This window comes from Leptonychotes weddellii, chromosome 5 (genome assembly GCF_054177405.1).
Source record: "Leptonychotes weddellii isolate Sample4059 chromosome 5, ASM5417740v2, whole genome shotgun sequence".
In the NCBI taxonomy this organism is placed as follows: Eukaryota; Metazoa; Chordata; class Mammalia; order Carnivora; family Phocidae; genus Leptonychotes; species Leptonychotes weddellii.
In genome coordinates this window covers 52,917,307-52,934,504 of record NC_138373.1, presented here as the reverse complement: position 1 = coordinate 52,934,504, position 17,198 = coordinate 52,917,307, and the positions used below count along the sequence as shown (strand labels likewise).

Sequence of the window (17,198 nt, the reverse complement as noted above, 5' to 3'; positions counted from 1 at the left end):
GAGGTCATGGGGATTGGATCCTGACTTTTACAGGAACTACTTAAAATTTCCCCAGGCTGCTGCAGCTGGGGGTTGTATTGAGTTTCTGCATTTTGTTTGGTCATTATCTCCTGTTGCCCCAGCTCATTGTTGTGTGGTTCTCCCCTTGTGGCCAGATTCCCTACTCTTTAGTGCCTAATCCTGTTCCAAAAATATTCCTGGTCCGCCCATGCCACATTTTTCAGACATTCTGGTTTTTGATCTTTATCTTCAACCATATATCCGACCCGTGTGTACTGAATTTATTTACTAGCCTGTCGGAATCTTACCTGGGTCCTGTCTACATGTCTTTAACACTATGTGCCTTTGATTCCAATGACCGGCTGCTCAGTTCCCTACCCGACTGTGACTCTTACACCTGCCTCTTTCTTCAGCCCCAGCCACTTCCCTTAAGCTGAGGCTTGGGCTCTAGAAGACCCAGACAATCCTTTATATTCATTTTCCTACATTTCCCTATCTTCAAATCATGTCAGGGACACATTGGTTCCGTTTCATATATGTCTATTGGTTGAAAAAAGTATACTTGCTCATTCAGAAGTGTTATCATTATTGAGATGTGTGTACATATGATATTTAGTGTGGTTTGTCACTAAAGACATCTCATGTAAAACTGTATTTGGGAACTACTTGTGGATTGGTCATATTTCCTAAGAGTCAGTATTTGAATTGATTAGTGCAAGAATAAACCAAATGCATATTCTGTTTTTAAGTCTTTAAAAATATGTTACAAAAAACAATGCTACATATATTTATCCGATAAGTATTCACAAAATATCCTCTACAATGGCATAATGCGACTTTCTTTCATTGTACTTGAATAATGAATTTTTCTACATGAGATTGACTTGCACAGTATTGGTGGTGGTGTTCACTGAGGAAAATTGGGATTTGCTATGAGTTGACTTTTCAGTCATGGCATAATTTGTGTCTGAAAGCTGGATTCAGTGCTATGATTTACCTAAATGGAAACATTTATCCCCGTGTCCCTGCTATCCTTAGGTTCTTTATTGCCTTCATCTTACCAAAGAACTGCCCCAAATTATGTCTTTCTTGTCAGAAAACTACAAATATATATATCTCCATACTATGCATTCCTTTATTTTCATTTTGGGAGATAGCATGTATGTGCACGTGTAGACACAGATACATACCTCATTGATTTTGTGCCATGAGAACATTATTCAAGACTCTGTAATTTGGGGCAGAAATTATCTCCTTTTCCCTCAGTGACAATCCTGCTTATATCTCTGGTTTGTGTTACAGTTATAAGTTGGGGAGTTTATCCTGAATTATATAGCTAAAAATGAGAAACAAATCTGAGAGAAAAATATACAAGTTGATATTTAAATCTAATGTAAGAGTAAATTGGCTAGATTATTCTGAAGCAAAATAGCAGATATTCTTAACTTTAAATCTCTCTAGTTCTGTTCAAACTACAGTATGTCTTGGTTCAGTTCTTCCAGAGAACATTCACCGATTTATTTTTTCTAGAGAAAAACCAGTTAGTTTTGAAATCAAAATGTACTGCTTTTCTGGGCTTGTGAGGCTAAGTTTAACTGGCTGATCATTTAAAAAATAACTAATTTTGTGTTTCTTTTTTTGATATTTAGGAACAGCAGAGCCCCAAAACAATACTTTAGAAATTCTTACTTGGGGCAACTAAGCCAAATATATAAACGAAATGGTCAGATGTAATTCATATATGCATAATTTTAAAAAGTACATAATCTAGTTAATAGGTAATTAGGAATCTTTAAATATCCAATTTATATTTGACTAAAGCAACATTATAAATCTGTTATTTAAATTTAGAGAAGAAATAGTTAAACAGTCTTCTGGACTTAATTATGTTTGCAACTAAATTCTTAGCACGTCTATAGAGCTTGTCACTCTTCTGATGCTGATTTGGGGAAGTAACATTTTGCACGCAGTGTCCTACAGAAGGATTTTGAAAATTGTCAGGTGGCATCATGATGGGGGTCTTCCTTGCTCAGTGGGAGAGTGGTTGAAGTCATGTTAGGAGATGTGGCTTGAACACACACTTGAAAACTGTTCATACAGGATAAGGTGACTGAATGATGATTGGCCAGGATAATATAGGATACTATTGGCAAAGGGAAGAAGAAACAAAGATCACACACACACACACACACATGCACTCCAGAAACTTACCAGATGCGAAAATGACCCTTAAAAGAAATCTGAAAGCCATTGCTTCAGAAACAATGCTATTCTCTATGATTTGAGCAAACTTTTCCAAAAGTGAATGCATTATTCTCACTCTAATTTTTTCCAGAGATGTTCTAGCACACCTCATCAACCACAAGCACCTCAACTTCCTGTGGCGTTTATACCAAGTATACCACAGAAAAGTCAGTGCGAGTGAGAGTCACCTCTGTGAGCAGAACGAAGCTGCCCCACACACCTCTCCACGCATTAAACCTCTTTTCTCTCGGCTTTCCCTTCCCCTCACTCCCATCTTCCCTGCCGCTGGAGTGAGTGGTCAACTGTTACTGAATCCCTGTAGCCTGCAGATTCTCCATCTGTAAAATGGGCACTTTGCCATCAGTAAAGTGGTGACAATTTCTCCACCTAATGCACGTGACACGCTACACACAGGGCCTGGCATGTTGTAAGTAGGGCGACCAGCCGTGCTGATTGGCCTGAGACCAAGGGGGTTCCCGGGGAACAGAATTTTCTCTGCTGCAACTGGGTGAGTCCTGAGCAAACCAAAGTCATCCGCCTACTTGTAAGATTTCATTTACTCAAATTTTATTATATTCATATTTGATATTCCTTGGAAAGCAGAAGTCCTGTGATACATATCTCTCCCGCTAAGTTTCACAGGGACACATACCTAGGTGATGAAATATTTTCACATGTTTTGAATTTTCTCAAAGGAGGTTTGCAATACCCTCTAGTAATAGCATTTATCTAAGAACAGAAAATTAAAACCAAGATGGTATTGGGGTCTAGATGGAGAAAATTGTTAGGAACTTATCATTGGCTTGAGGGATAATTTTTGCATCTGTAAAGACATTTTTTTTGGCTACACGATTCCAAACTCTGCAGCCCCCTTTCCCTCTGAGATGGTAACCAGGTCCTGTTCTGGTCAGCCCCTGGGAAGTGGGGTCAGCTTCCACTGGTCAGCCCTCCCTGGGTGGTGTCCCGTGGTGCTTGCCTTAGCTTGTCCCCTGAGTGCTGCATATTAGTGGCTGGGTTATTCTCCAGTGAGCTTCCTCTTACTGAGATTTCTTCCCAGGATCCCTGCTTGCTTCTCTGGTCCAGGGTTAAACATTTGCCTCCACAAATACGAACAAGTCAGGGGGGGATACGTGTTTTAAATTTTTTTTTTTTTAAGATTTTATTTATTTATTTGACAGAGAGATACATAGCGAGAGAGGGAACACAAGCAGGGGCAGAGGTAGAGGGAGAAGCAGGCTTCCCGCCAAGCAGGGAGCCCGACGCGGAGGCTCGATCCCAGGACCCTGGGATCATGACTTGAGCCGAAGGCAGACGCTTAATGACTGAGCCACCCAGGCGCCCGGGAGATACGTGTTTTAGCCCCTTCCCACAGCTACAACAGACCACCATAGACTGGATAGCTGACAAACAACAGAAATTGATTTCTCGCTGTATTGGAGGCTGGAAGTCTGAGATCAGGCTGCCGGCATGGTTGAGTCTGGTGAGGGTCCTCTTCCCAGGTTGCAGACTGCTGTCTTCTCCGTGTGTCCCCACCTGATGGAAGGAGAGCTAGCTAGCTCTCTGGCCTCTCATGAGGGCACTAATCCCATTCATAACGCTCCATTCTCATGACCTAATCACCTCCCAAAGGCCACACCTCCCCATACCATCATCTTAGGGGTTTGGATTTCAGCGTATGAGTTTTGGGGGTGGGGAACACAAATATTCAGTCCTTTTCAGGGGGAGAGCAGGAATTTGGGAATAGCATGTATAGGGTCACATGAGCCTCTAAATTTGTGTCGGGCTGGGGAGAAGGAAGCTCACAGTAGCTCAGTGGTTCTTCACCCTGGCTGCCCATTTCAATTGCTTGGAAGCCTTCAAAAATAAGACACCAGTGTTCAGTCCCTTCCATTCCCACCCCAGAAAGTCTGATTTAATTGGTCTGGGGAACCTGCTGGAAATTCAACATATGAAATAGTAATGATTGCTTTTATTTTTACATATGATTTCCAAAGTTTGAGCACTTGTTTTGTATGGCAGTGATGATTATGCATGTCTTTAAAACTTGGTGGTTTCAACTCAATTGTAGATTATCTCATTTTTATGTTAAAGTCTGTTTATTCATAGTTTATTATGCAGCAAGCTAGTTTTTTAAGCACTTGTCTCTTCACAGCTTATAATTAAAAACCAACAAACTAAAACCTGGAGGCAATCTGGCTTGTTTCTGTCTTCTGCAGTCAAGGAGAACTCTCTATAGTGCTCAGAATTCTATCAGATTAAAAAAAATCATCTTGTTGCTGTATTTGGCATAAATGTGGATTTAGCACTCACTTGGGGCTTGTGGAGAGAAGCAGGTGCCATGAGGGCTTGAGGCTCTGATTTGGAACCCTTGATGGCACCCGAAAAAGTTATTTGAACAAAAAGGCCCACATCATGGGCCTATTTAATGACCGATTAGCTCAACCACTTTGCTCATAGCCTAGATGAGATCTAATAAGGGTTTAGCTCATTATTTAATATTTACTTCACAACCAGCAGTATGTTCATACTTTCTCATTTATAGTCATGTCTTCATTCATTTTAGCAATTCCCTTGTGACTGTCCAAATCCAGATTCTTTGTCCTTAAAAAAAAAAAGAAGAAAAAAACCCCCCACAACTCATTAAGTTCTTAGACCCACATTAATTGATAAAACTGTAGTCAACTCTTAAGAAAATATGACAGTAATGTATTGCATCCTATATTCTTTATTGGAAAGCTTCTGAGGGGTAATTTTTCCTTATTCTGATTAAAAAAAAAAAAAGTAAGCCTGTGAGAAAAACCCCAAGATTATTTTCTCTATTTGTGTTACATCTATGTTAACTAATTGTTACAGACTGAATGCTTCTGTCCCTCCCAAATTCACATGTCAAATTCCTAACCCCAGGGTGATGGTATTAGGAGGTGTGGCCTTTGGGAGGTGACTGGGTCAAGAGGGTGGATTTAGTGCCCTTATAAAAGAGGCCCCAGAGAGCTCCCTCATCCCCGTCTGCCATTTAAGGACTCAGGAAAAGGAATCAGTGTATCTATGAACCAGGAAATGGATCCTCGTCAGACACTGAATCTGCCAGCGTCTTGATCTTGGACTCCTTAGTCTCTAGAACAGCAAGAAGTAATTTGTTGCTTAAGCCGCCAGTCTATGGTATTTTTTATACCAACCCTAATGGGCTGAGGAATCAATAAGGCATTACTTTTATTTCTGTTTTTGCATTTGGAGTTTGGCCATCTACTATGACGCTGTTGTCATCGTGAGGCTTTCAAAACCTCTACCTCATCTTTGAGGACATCAGACCTTTATCCTGGTGTTCATATGCAGAGACCATTGCTCTGCTGCCTTCCCGCTTAATCTCCCAGCCTCTGTATTTTATTCTCTAAAGTGGGAATGATACCTATTTTAGAGAGTTTTTCTGACAACTACATGGCAACATGGGATGCACTGTGCACGCGAATGACACTTCTATAATCCTCCTCTTCTTTTACCTACTCCACGGTCATCCCCCACAGTGGGCTGGCTTCTTTTTGAGGATTTTTCTCTTTTTATGATTGTGGGTGCATATCTTTGGTTCATTTACTCTACTGTGCATGTTTACACATATTTCCTTACTTTTCCAGTTTCAGATTTATGAAGCCTCCAAAAAAATGTTTTTTCTTCCATTTTCACCTTCTGTTTCATGATCTTCGTGTCTATTTACTTCTCTATCTTGGTTTTATCTCCTTTCATTGTAAGGAGAAGCATTAAATAGAAAATATTAGTATTGTCTGTTAGTGGAAGAACTTTGTTGTTCGCTAAAAGAGATTTTGGTTTCATAAATACTATGGGACATTCCAAATAGAGCTGAAATCCTTAGAGCTTTAGTGAGCTTCCAGATCTCCAGTCAATAAATCTTAACAATGTGAAATGAAAATGGAGTCACACTTGTGTGTTTTGTTGTTGCCTTAGGATAATGAAAGCTATTGTTTTTTTTTTTGGAGAGAGAGTGAGAAAGCATACACGAGCAGGGAGTGGGGAGGGCAGAGGGATAGGAGAGAGAGAGAATCTCAAATAGCCTCCGCACTCAGCATGGAGCCCAGTGTGGGACCCTATCTCATGACCATTATGAGATCATGACCTTAGCTGAAACCGAGAGTCAGACACTTAACTGACTGAGCCACCCAGATGCCCCTAAAGTTATTGTTTTATGGCTTTTATGCTACTGCAATAAAAACTCTCAACCTCAGGACTCTTGTGTGGGAAGACCATCGTGGAACCATCATCCATCTGTGTCAGTGCTGGTGGAATCTGACCACTGTTTTAAGGAAGAGGGCACAATGTATTTTTCTCTGATAAGAAGTCTTTGTTTGTTGCAAAATTAGCTTAACATCTTGCTTTTGCAAAACCTCTTGAGTTCCATATTTTCATGGAAGAAATGGCATACTCACATGGAATAGCTATCTTTCACCCAAATTCTTAATAGACCCAATTTCTGAAGCCATTGTTCTAAATTTCCTATTGCTTATTTTGCCTATGCTTCATAAAAAAGAAATCATGTAGCAAAACAATAAAAAAAGCAATGTCTGCCTCCTTTTAAATTGGCATTTGCTTTTAGTAAGTTGATTCCTCTGGGCTCTTAGTTATGTTTTTCATAGCTCTAATAGGAGCTTCCTAAAAACTCTTTTATTGTATCAGGTATAAAGTAGATAACAAAGTTTGATAGCCCTGAAGGAACGTGCATTAAGTAATGCAGCTGGAGAGAGAAATGGAAATAAAGGCATGAGAAGAAACTGTAAGAACGAGATAGATTATATTTACCCCAAGGTTCCGCCTTCTAAACTCTTCCCTGCTCTCTCCAACCTACACAGATTTAGGACAAATACATCATTTTCTTTTCCTGCTGTATTTGACAGTATCTATAGGTTCTCTTTGAAGGTCAGATTTGAGCAGTTGAACAGGTGTGGATATACTTGGTTTCTAACAGCCAAAATTAGAGAACACTGTTCAACAACATTCTCGAATTGTCAGTATTAGGATGATGACGTACAAACTATGTACACACAGACACATCACGGCACATGAGATAGCATGTTTAAAAATATTTTTCATCATTGCCTTTTCCTGATAGTTTTCCCCCCAAATATTTTAAGATGACCATGCTTAACTCTCTGCATCAAAATGTGAAAGTCACAGTTTGATAGTGTAACAAAGGATTAAAAGTTTATTTTTTTTTAACTTTAGGTAGGTTTATGGGGTTTTTTAATTAATCTTTAGAATTTATAAATAGATTAAAATAATAATTAATGAAGCAATGACTTGTTTATGTGGCTAAAAACCAGTTCAGGCCTGCCATTCTGGGTGTGTAATTGGAGTCCTTGACTTACATATTTAACTGGAAATGCCCTGAGTATTCAGAGCCATTTCTTCAGCTGGGGAAAGAACAGATGTCCAGGCCATTATTGCTCGAGGAGGGCAATCGTTTTTGTCACCCCTCTCCTTTGATGCCTGGCATGCCTTGAACATAGTGGACAGTGATAGTTGTTAAGATTTATGGAGGCTTACTAAGTGACAGGTGATGTAGTAAGCCCTGTGCACACATTAACTCACTCAGTCAATATTTGCTGAGAGTTGAGGGAAGGAAGAAATGAATGGTCCATGCTTCCAATACACAGCAATGGCTCTGTTCCTCAGCTAATTAAGTGGGCTTAGATATTTTTAGCGATTTCATTATTTTTTCTTCATGAGTGAATTTTGACAATATTCTTGACATCTCTTGACATTAAGTATTTAAATTGAGTTGATAATGTTAAACGGTGCTATTTTCTGAAGTATTTGATATTTAACGCTTTAATAACTTTAGAATGTACCACAGTCCAAGTTAAGAACTCGGTGGTTTCTCTTTGATGCCGCACCTAGACATTAAATAAACACGATTTCTAACAACATTGCAATATGAATTAATTGAAGAACTTAAAAAAAATTCCCATTCAACCTAATGTCATTATCATCTGGAGAACACATTTATGATTTGTAATTTTCTGATGATTAGACTTCTTTAAATTTGATGTTCTCATGTATCATCAGAATGAACATACCACTTATAAAATAGTAATTATTCATAGTACCCAAGAATTATATCCGTTTCTTTTATTATAAAAACTGTCCTAAATAAATCAACCTAGATTAATTACAGACTCAACCTGATTGAACAATGCTGGCAACCTATTGTGGATTTTTATAGTAATTATATCATACAAGTTTTACTAATGTATCATATGATTGTTCAAAACCCAGTGGAGGGTGTGCTACTAAAATCCTCTCATTCGTAGCCAGCTCCTTGCTTCTGGTTATAAGTACTTATATATACTTAGAGAGAAACACAGAGTCAAGCATACATCTACTGATTTTGTGGGGTTTTTATCTACTTTCTGTGTTGGTTTCTCTAGAATTTAGTGTTCTTCAAAACAGGAACTATGTCTTTTGATTGTCATAATTAGTGGTGAGAACAGCACAAAATGAGTGAATGCCATTTTGATACTATTTTCTTTTTCTTTTTTTTTGATGTAGAAAGATGTTTATGAAATTCTTTACATGGTTTGGTTTGTTAGGCTTTTGTAACATATTCAGATGACTTATTTAGTTTTGACTTACAGCCAAGATAAAATGGAGAATTTATATATTTTAAATAAAGTTTTCTTTTGGGGTATAGACTCATTATTAACTGCTAAACAAACATATGTTGCTAACCATATGCTATATTTACCATTTTTGTAAAGGTAATATTTAGCTATATGTCTTGAAATATTGAGAGCATCTGTTATATGAGTATTCTGTGAAAACATTTATACTCTGTCATTGGTTTGATGATCCACTTCAATTTTTAAAAAAATTCTTATTTTTATTTTGGAAAATGTCTAAGGGGATTACATAGCTGAGTAAAAATGTGATTTTGTTAAAAGGCACTGGGAAATTTTTGTTTTGTACTTGTGTTGTTTGAACAGAGCCTCTGCAGTAGAGTAATACAAGTATTTCTAATATATTTTAACTGCATGTTAAACTGATTCCCTATATATGTCTTTAATTGCTGAAATTTATACTAATCTAGATCACTTATAACACCACTACCCAGATTTTACATGGCACTGAACATGGCATTTGGTTTCAGAAGAGTGTAACAGAGCATGAAGTCCCTTGGGTGCTCGGGAGGGGTATTTTGAGGCTCGCTTTGAGGACTCTTTGTATGTGTATGTTCATGTACAGCGCCCGTTCTTCCTGGAGCCTACCAGCAAAGCCATTCCCAAGGCTATGGGTACATGCACCAGACCAGCCTATCATCCATGAGGTCAATGCAGCACTCACCAAATCTAGTAAGTATCAGTTTGAAATGTTTCCTCTTCCCTGCTCTTTCCGTTTTATCTCCAAAATAGAAATAAAAGTGGAATAGAGTTGCATTGAATAGTGTCCATTTTCACAGAAAGGATAAATGACAACATTTTATTCTTTGTACCCTTTCGAAGAAAGCAGAAGACTTATAGAGGTAAACCACTGAGAAAGGAAGGCATGCTGTGAAAACATATAAAGAGTAAAACATACAAAACGACTGTCTCAGAACAATATCCTAGTTGTTACTTCATGATCGGTCTTAGCCAACTGTGATCTTCATTCAGGTCTAAAAAGTACAAATATCTGGTCACATTAACCAGTTAATTTTGACAGTAATCAAAATGGCCACTAACCTCCAAATGACATGGCCAGCGTAAGTCTTTGAATCCTCCTATTAGAAATCTTGAAGTGCTTACAGATTCATTCATTAAATGTGAAGTTTGGAAGCAGTGCTCAAGGTTGGTTGGGCATCTCAAGCGAAATTATTTCTCCAAGCCTCTGTCTGACACAGAAGGCTTAGCCTGAGCCCTGAGAAAGAGGTGGTCCTTCTAAGCAGTTGGAAGTTCTTTTTAACTGCTCTAAAATTCTTTTTGCATCTGCCAGTTTCCTTAGCCTGGTCTCTTAATTTTGAGACTGATGTTAATATTAACTGAATTCTTGGTCTTTAATTAAAACAAATATGGTAAAACTCAACTTACATTCTGGCTATGAACCCCTTGTCAGACATGTGATGTGCAAATATCTTCTCCCAGTTGGTAGGTTCATTTCGTTGATGGTTGTCTTTGCTGCACAGAAGCTTTTCAATTCGATGTGGTCGCACGTGTATATTTTTGCTTTTGGTGTCAAATCCAAATAATCATTTCCAAGACGAATATTGGGGAGCTTACTGCCTATGTGTTTTTCTAGGAGTTTTATCTTTTTAGGTCTAACATTCAAGTCTTTAATGTATTTTGGGTTAATTTTTGTGTATGGGATAAGAAAGTGGTCCAGTTTCACTCTTTTGCATGCGGCTGTCCAGTTTTCCCAGCACCATTTATTGAAGAGACTGTCCTTTCCCCACTGTGTGTTCTTGGCTCCTTCATCCTAAATTGACCATATATACGTGGGTTTATTGCTGGGGTCTCTGTTCTGTTTCATTGATCTATGTTTTTATGTCACTACCAGAGTGTTTTAATTACCACAGCTTTGTAACATAGTTTGAAGTTAGGAAGTGAATAATTTCCTCATTATAACAAGGATTCAGTTATGTGTCCCTCAATATTCAGACATTTACATACTAAATGTCTATCACTGATTCAAAAACCTACAAAATAAGTATATTATGTATTTTTCTTTTTTAAATATATTTTTAAGAGGAAACAAAAATTCTTTGTTCCTAAGAAAAATTCATTTCCTCTGTCAGGGGGCCATGGCAGTGACTTGGCTCCATCTGTCCATAGGGCAGTTTTTGTTCTCTAAAGAATGTGGAATAGGGGAAAATCTACATAATCTAAGTCTCTGGGGTTATCTGGAGCTGGGGGAAGTTGGTTTTACTGCTTCAAAACTTACTTTTTCATGGGCCAGTTATAGTATCTAAAGGCTTCCTCGATCCCCATTCTGTGCCCCCCAAACATTACCCTTTCTGCTAGCCTGGTAAACTTGAGATGGATGCAACCAGAATAGATGCTAGGCTCTGTTTGCCAATCTCCAGAAATAAATACACTTGGGAACATTCCTCCTGGTTCCTTTATTATATGTGAGTTGGTTTGTCGTGATTGGCATTTGTGGCTGTATTATTTTGTATCCATCGTGTGACCCCACCCCCCTTTCCTTTCTCAGAGGACCTACCGAGCCATGTACGATTACAGTGCCCAGGACGAAGATGAGGTCTCCTTCAGGGACGGTGACTACATCGTCAACGTGCAGCCCATCGATGACGGCTGGATGTACGGCACGGTGCAGAGAACTGGGAAAACAGGGATGCTCCCAGCCAATTACATTGAGTTTGTTAATTAATTATTTCTCCTTGTCTTTGAGCTTTATTCTAATGTATACTAAACCCAATCTTTTTAAAAGATAGAAGATACTTTTAAGACAACTTGGCAGTTATTTTACAATAATCTGTCTTTACTTTGACAATGAGACACACAGGTACCAGGAAGAAGGAATGACTTCTGGGCTCAGGACACCTACATTTTCAGTGATTCCTGTGCACAAAGTCTATAGGTCTGGAGGCCTGGTGCTGCTAATTGGGTTAATGGTTTCTTTTGATTGGCTATCAAACACTTCTGGGAAATGTATTTTTGTAGACTTTAATAGAGATGTTGATCGTCCCTTAAATGTAACAAGTCTATGAAACTTCTTACCTGTCACTTTGGAATCACCAGAAGCCAATTCTCTTAATTCAGTAACACAGCCAATAATTTAAAGACCATTTAGCTTTTGAGTCATTAGGGAATTTCCAATTCAAGTGAAAATTGCCTAATGTAATAAATGTCAGGAGTGGCAGAATGACAGTTTGGTTAAAATTACATTGACTGGTGGCCTTCGGGACCTAGAAACTTCTCCCGAACAAAGACATTTCCTTGTTCCCTAGGCTGACTTGGGTCTCTTTATTTCTCATTGGTACCAAGGCGTATCCTACTCTCCATTTACATTCTGTGGGCCCAAGTCTACGCTTGACTCCATAGAATGTCAGGACCAAATAACGTCACAGCTACTCTGCAAAGGGCAAAGTTTAAGGTCATCTCTATTATTTCCTTAAGCGCTTTTACCCTGTTGCATGTCACATAGGTTCAAGCTTCTGTAACATAGGAAGCTGCACTGCCTATTATTAAAGCAAAATGTGCGGCTGATAACCTAACGGCCCTTCCCTCTAGTCGCCAGCTCATCAGAAAAACATATTTGGAAAAGTTGCTTGAGATTCTCCTGCTGCCTTGCACTCTAGTTGTGAAGGATTTACACCTTTAGGAAATAGATGTCTACTCTAGCAAATAAGTGATTTAGGTGTTTACCGAGCAGCTTTCATTAACTTAATGCCGCTGTCGATTTAAAAGTAAAGAAAACTTAATAAGAGCCAGTGACTACAAAGTGTGCGAGAGACAACCAGTGAACAAAATGTCACCCACTCCGCATAGAGATAATCGTTGTTTTGTTTTGTTTTGTTTTAAATTTTGGAAAATGCTATTCACATCCGGTACTGGAAATCTAGCCACTGAAACCAGTTAATGAAAAGACTTCTTTTCTACTTTCTTCTGGTTTTTACTTTCTAAACCATATTGTCGGGGGGGCGGGGTGGGAGGATGAAAATGCCAGCAGAGATTTAGGTCTAGGCCCAACAGGTTGTTCACTAAAAGAAATTGTTGCCCTATCTGGTCAAGACGATTGGCCGGTAGTTCATAGTCAAGGTCACTGGAGAAATTAACATCCATCAGCGACTCTGTGTTTTCCTGATGTATTTGGACCTCAGCAGGGTAGCATTTGTGTAGGGCCTGACTCTGGAATTGTGATGAAGCTGCAAAAGCAAAGTTACAAAAATGTGATAAAATGTATAGATCTTGGGGTTATCTCCCTTATGTAATATAGGCAAAGAAATTAATGAAATATCCTGTAAAATACCTTTTACGGAAGTGTTTAGGAGTCCAGAAACAAATGCTAATCCATTTACACTTTTGAAAAGTTAGCATCTACTTTTTGAAAATCTAGAGTTTCATTTTATCTGGCTCAAAGAGCAAACAAGCTTTATTACGCACAGGACACTCACATAAAAAGAGATGAGAGAAATTCAGGTGAAAAACTAGAGAGTTTTTTGAGTTTTTTTTTTTTTTTTTTACAGATTCCTACATACCCAGCTGGACTGATTTTCTAGTATTGAAATGGCCAGTTATGATTAAATTAACCCCCTATCCATTTTGATGTCTTGTACACAAACCAACAAAGACAAGCTGAACTTGTGACATTCTTGCCAAAAAAAAAAAATTCTGTGCGTTAAAACTGGGGCAATAAGCTTGCTCAATTTTATTATGTCATAAAGTAAATATTTTTCACCCAGACCACTTTTTTTGTGATTATGAAAAAGAGTAGTTGTTGATTAAATTTGCAGACTAAATGTAGGACAGGTACAATTTTTGAGAAATAGCACATTTATAGGAAGCTCAAAGGGAACGGATTTGAAATGATACTCTTTATCGGGGAAAAGTCCCATAAAGTAGCAGCTGGTTGTTCCATTGTCTTTCTCATCCACTAATTTCAAAATCAGATTCATGGAATGTAGAAGTCAATAATTACTAGGGGAATAATTCTAAAATTTTAAGCTTAGCATAATGTTTGCATAGCGAGATGTTTCTGCTTCCAGCCTCTAGGAATTAAGGTCTGCTCAGAATTTAACCAGAGAGCAGTTATTTTATAATAAAGACTGTGGGAGAACATGATGTCACATGCTCCTGATGCCATAACTGGGTAGTGTTGCCACTGTTCCTAAAGCTTGTCAGGATATTGAGCATCTCAGCAGAAATATCAGAAACATATATGTATAATACCAAAGTGCTATTTTTACAGCATCATTTTTCAAAACTACGTTCTTGAACGCTTTTTCCACTTTGCACATGCCCCCCCTCCCCTCAGTTTGGCGACATGCATCTCATACATAAATAACACTAATGGCTAAAGAAGAATGTAAATAAAAAAATCTGTCTTTTAGAAATCAAGCTAAAGACTGAAATGTCCAAGCACAGAGAGCATGCACCTGATTCTCCAAACGTGATGTGTTCTCAGGCTTGGTAAAAGCACATGGAGCAGGTTGATACGTTTTTACAAGTTTCCGAAAACAAAACTATATGTGGATCATCTCTGGAGAGAGAAGCAGAGCAGTGGAATAGGTGACTTTTGTTGTAGGTTTTGGTAGTCAATATTTTTACTGATTCTCGTGCTCTAAGGAAAGCTTTCTATTTCTAACGTGGCAAAATGAGTTCTTCACGTCTTCTTGTTCTTGTTTAGACACCCGCAGTGTAGCCCAGTTTGAAATATTTATCTGGTTGTCAGATCCCCATGCCATCCCTGCCTCTTGCTAGGCTTCCCCACCTCCAGAGATCATACGGGAATTTGCAAGCACAATTTCTATGGGCACCTTGTATGAACATGGTTGAGATTAGACCAGCCCTTCTTTGTCACTAAGGTTCATCGCTTGAAGATGATGAAGATGCAGTTTGGGCAAGTTAACCACAGTCTTTCCTCCCTTGTCCTCTCCTGGTTGAGCTTGACAACAGTCTGGGAAGTGGGGAAACAGACTTTACTAGAACAGTGAAGTTCAAGAGGTGCATCTCTTTTTCAGGTGTATTCACCTCTGGTGAAATGTTTTTAATGAAAAGATAAAGAAAATGGGTGTGATCCTTTAATAGCGCATCCCTATATAAAGTGGATATAGTTTATACCAAAATTATAATATAGATATATTTTTAAAAAGGTGCCTTTTTGATTACCCTTGTTTATCCATGATGGTCTTGGAAAGAAAACCAAGCAAGCAAGCTTCTTATCTATTCTATAGTAATATTTTATTATACATGATTGGTATTTTTGTGGTGGGGAAGTGAGATGCTCCTGACAGATATGAAAGGTGATAGCTAATTGTATTTTTACCTCTAAAGGTGTAGAACTTTAGAAAATACTGACCTTTCCCATCTATTTCTGAAAAGTTCTTTGTGCATTTATATATAATCAGGATGCATAAACATTAACTTTAGGTTTGAGATTTAAAATAGCCATTGTAAGATAGAAGAATTACGTTATGAGGCTGAATTCATTACACAAGATGAAATTCACTTCATAAATTTCATTATACCTTAGCTATATTTGCTTCTGATAATCTAAAAGCGGCTAGAGGGTGGGTGTTTTGGGTAACGACACACAGAGGAGAGAAAACTTTAGTTAAGTAAGAAGCTATGTAAAGTAAGTTAAGAATGCTAAAAGGGAAGTCTCTTTCTGAAGTATTCCATGCCCATTAGGGTCCTTTCCAGACAGTCAATTACTGTATGATGTTTCTGTGGCCATCATTTCATGATGCTTAGACTACTGGAATCCACCAGCCTGGAAGGATCCCCAGGGCAGATTTCTCTCCGGTTGTCCATATTACTTCCGTATATTCATGGAATTCCATATGCTTTTTGCGTTTGATACATGATATCCAGTTGGCATACTATCTACTTCTTGGGAATCCAGTTGCTGTTAAGAATGCTTGACTTTGAAGGAAAAGAGAAAACTGTATCCTAGTCCCGTTCTTCAGTGTCCATACAATGAATGGCTGAGCATTTAGAAGCGGCACCAAGTGTGCTGTGGGTTTGGTGTGGAAACGTTGGCCTTTGACCTGTGCTAAGAATACCAAATTGAATCATTGCACAGCTTGGCTTCTGTCTGCTTCGAAAATGTAGAATTGTGGTTGATGATGAACTTGCAAGACTGTACTAACTTTGAGAGCATACAGTTTTAATGGAAACACTTAATGTTTTTAAAATGAATGGGCTTATAGAATGATACAATGTTATTAATATAATTTGGCTTTTGTTATGCAAATTAACACCAGCTATTAAAATATATTTTAGTAGAAATGCTTTAATTCATGTTTTCTTTCCTCTACACTGTGAATCTTTAAGCCTTGGTGGACTAGAGCAACATCGTGCTGCCCAAAGGACTAACCTATGCAAACTAGTTCACATTTTAGTGGATGTCACAGTAATTGTGTAATATGACATTATTTCCCCCTGCATAGTGTACAGCGGCATTGAAATAAACATTAAGCCTAGCATCATGTATGTATAGTATAGTCACTCACGAACCCTTCAAGGCTACTATAATCATTAGTATTATTATTTGTTTAAAAGCAAATCGCTGAGTTATCTATTAAATCTACTTGAACGATGTCAGAACAAGAATGGCAGCTGGACGTGTTGGCCGTGGCTTCAATGTGGTCACTGCACGTGTTCTCCTGTGATAGAGCTGTGTTCGGATGCACTCTCTTCAGGGTATTACTATTCTGTCTTCTTTCTGTATTTGTAAAACATTATAACGCTCTAATTTTCCTATCTCTACACATTTGGTTTGCTTAAATAAATGCAGGATATAACAAAATGATTCTACGTCTTGGTTCTCACCTTGGTTTCTTGGAGCTTGATGGTGTCCCGGGGATGAGGTTTTTCATGAAAACTCACATTAAATCACATTGGAGACCTCTGCTGTCTTCGGTGCACTTCCATTAGTGAGTCATTCAAAATGTGTCTTCCTGCCCCAAATAAACTTAGTTTTAAATGATAATAATATTATGGTTTTCAAGCTCAGTATCTTTCTGATGGTATATCAGAGTACTACGATAATACAGCATTGTAGTTCACTTCTTCCAAGATTAAATTCCTCATATGTTCCCAATAGTAGAATTTTAATTTTCTTCTATTAGTGAGATGAAAGAAACAGCTTGAAGCAAAGAATAGAAAGTGCACAAATTGAGTACATGAAATGGGGAGATGCTCTGATTTCTCAGCTAAGAACAGCTCATTTATCATAAAACATAAGTGCTTTTTCCCCCCCTAATTTTCGCATAGTTGGAAAAAGTAAGTTAG

The 17,198-nt window shown here is 38.2% G+C and overlaps 1 protein-coding gene across 4 annotated transcripts in view; it reads left to right on the top strand.

Moving 5' to 3' along the window:
* The window catches only part of NEBL (nebulette), a 344,799-nt gene extending 328,083 nt beyond the window's left edge, over positions 1-16,716 (top strand). For all 4 annotated transcript variants that reach the window (XM_081820730.1, XM_081820727.1, XM_006742882.3 and 1 more), the window contains 2 exons: positions 9,493-9,599; positions 11,434-16,716. In XM_081820730.1, the coding sequence (XP_081676856.1) occupies positions 9,493-9,599; positions 11,434-11,610 (284 nt within the window). In that variant the 3' untranslated portion in view covers positions 11,611-16,716. The remainder of the gene's footprint in view (positions 1-9,492; positions 9,600-11,433) is intronic.
* Positions 16,717-17,198: the final 482 nt, after the last annotated feature.